Source organism: Phaseolus vulgaris, chromosome 9 (genome assembly GCF_000499845.2).
Source record: "Phaseolus vulgaris cultivar G19833 chromosome 9, P. vulgaris v2.0, whole genome shotgun sequence".
NCBI classification, from domain to species: Eukaryota; Viridiplantae; Streptophyta; class Magnoliopsida; order Fabales; family Fabaceae; genus Phaseolus; species Phaseolus vulgaris.
This window is the reverse complement of record NC_023751.2, coordinates 14,116,910-14,119,449: the sequence shown is the minus strand read 5'-3', so window position 1 is coordinate 14,119,449 and position 2,540 is coordinate 14,116,910. Positions and strand designations below refer to the sequence as shown.

General features: G+C 35.9%; 1 protein-coding gene across 1 annotated transcript; it reads left to right on the top strand.

Moving 5' to 3' along the window:
• Positions 1-987: 987 nt before the first annotated feature.
• On the top strand, positions 988-2,540 carry LOC137822918 (probable WRKY transcription factor 40). Its single transcript, XM_068627942.1, has 4 exons — positions 988-1,257; positions 1,376-1,678; positions 1,894-2,010; positions 2,095-2,540. The coding sequence occupies exons 1-4, from the start codon at positions 1,156-1,158 to the stop codon at positions 2,443-2,445; spliced, it is 873 nt and encodes a 290-aa protein (XP_068484043.1). The 5' UTR covers positions 988-1,155; the 3' UTR covers positions 2,446-2,540.

The window sequence follows — 2,540 nt, the reverse complement described above, 5'->3', positions numbered from 1 at the left end:
TACTAAAATGGGATCTGTTTAAAAAAAATTATAAATTTAGGCAAGTCGTGTCTAATTGGGACGACTTCTGCATATGAAGTCGTCCCAATTAGGGATGACTTCTGCCATGTCATTCTAAAATCGTGCCAACTTGGTACGACTTCTGCCCTGTCATACTGAAGTCGTGCCAACTTGGCACGACTTCTGCCCTGTCATATTGAAGTCGTGCCAACTTGATACGACTTCTGCCACGTCATAATTTTTTAATTTTATTTTTCATTTTATTGTTTATATATTGGGTAGTAAGTTATGTAATGTTACAAATTAATTTCTTCTCATCATTACGTGTTTTGTAAAATCATTACTTCTCAAACTATTTATTTTGCAAATTCACAACAATAATTCTCTATTTATTTTTCAAATATAATAATTTTTCATTTATCTATTTATTTCCAAATTCAATAACAATTTTCTTCATTTTTTAATTAATCAAATAATCAAGTTATTGTATTACATTACCGTCAAACATGATCCATACACGATTATCCAATTTTTTGTTTCTTAAAACTAACACTCTTAGACAATTATGACGTGGCAGAAGTCGTGCCAAGTTGGCACGACTTCAATATGACGGGGCAGAAGTCGTGTCAAGTTAGCACGACTTCATTATGACATGGCAAAAGTCGTGTCTAATTGGAACGATTTCTACATATGAAGTCGTGCCGAATTGACACAACTTACCTAAATTCGTAATTTTTTTTAAACAGACCCATTTTAGTAAAAAAAAAAACTCCATCGGGTAAAAAAAAAAAAAAAAAACGTTGGATATCACTTCTATTATAATAACAGTATAATCAGCTACTGTTACTAGAAAAAAAAAATTACACTATCTATGAGTACATTAATTATTGTTATTTGTTAAGAAATACAAAGGAAGTTTTCTTCTTTATCTGCGGAATGCGCGTGGCTTAAATACAGACAACAGGGAAACGAGGAAACTGTACAAGACTGTTTTCTCGTCCTGATTTTCGTGCCACTTTCCTCGCAACAAATAATAATAAAAGTCTGTAACTCTCGTATATTATTTTCTTACTATATATATACAAGTTCCGTGTCTCATTCTCTTATATCTAGTTAAACTAATCTATCTCTTCATTCGTTTTGCCTTCATTCCCCATGTCCCTTAATTCTGAAGCAAATCTTTCTTCCATGGAACCAACCTGTGTCGACACTTCTCTCAACCTTAACGTTATTCCCTCTTCACACATAGACGTCGCGGTTAGTATATATATATATATATATATATACACACACAACATGCATATTGTGACGCCAACCTGATATAAAATTATCCTTTTTTGCCATTATCTGATTTCGTTGAAAGTTTTGTGACCAGGGGGAATTTTTGGTTGAAGAGTTGAGGCGTCTAAATAGTGAGAACAAGAGGCTATCTGAGACGCTGAAGCACGTATGCGAGAGCTATGTTGCTTTGCAGAAACATGTGAGTGAGTTCAACCTACTGAAGAACGCAGATTTTGAGAAAGAAGAAAAACCATCCCCCAAAAGAAAGGTCGAGAATGGCGTCAACGCGTATGCAGAGTGCAACACTGAGGAAGAGACATTCAAAAGGCCTAAGCAAAGTACCACCCCAAAGGTTTCCAAAGTGTTTGTACGGACAGATGCATCTGATACCAGCTTAGTAAGTGTATTTGATATCTTTTGAGATCCATCTATCACTGTTACTGTTTGAGTAATTATGTATATGTAAATATGAGTTAAGCTCATTGTGTCTCTGGCATCACAAATTTTGGTGTGGGAAATAACTTGGTTCCTTTACTTGATGAATATGATAATTTTATGGGTAGGTATTTGGAGGTTCTAAGAACTAACTGAGGATGTTTTTGGGTGTTGAAGTATGTGAGGGACGGATACCAGTGGAGAAAATATGGTCAAAAAGTCACCAGAGATAACCCCTCTCCTAGGGCTTACTTCAAGTGTTCCTATGCCCCAGGATGTCCAGTGAAGAAGAAGGTAATTAACTATGTTAAGTTTTGGTACAGATTTTAAGGGTGATTTTGTTCTGTGTAACTGATGATGAACATGTTAATTAAATAGGTGCAGAGAAGCGTGGAGGATCCTACTGTGTTGGTAACGACTTACGAAGGAGAGCACAACCATGGTGAACATGAAATGGAGATATCAGGGAAAAGTGAAAGCCCTGGTGGTGGTGGTGGTGGTGGTACAGGGTCAGTAGGTTGCAGTCGCTCAGCCTCGTCGGGTCGAATTGAAGCGCTTGAATTAGTCCACTCGAGAGTGGTTGACATGAATGCGCAAAAGTCATGGATCCATCAGTTTTTAGTTCAACAAATGGCTACTTCTTTGACCAGAGATCCTAATTTCACAGCAGCACTTGCTTCTGCCATCTCAGGAAGAATTCTAGATGATACTTCTATGTCAAAACGTTGAATTATTTCTCATATACATGCATCTATTTCAACTAAACATATATATATATATATTGATTTTAATTTATTATTAATATTATTATCTATTCCACAGCA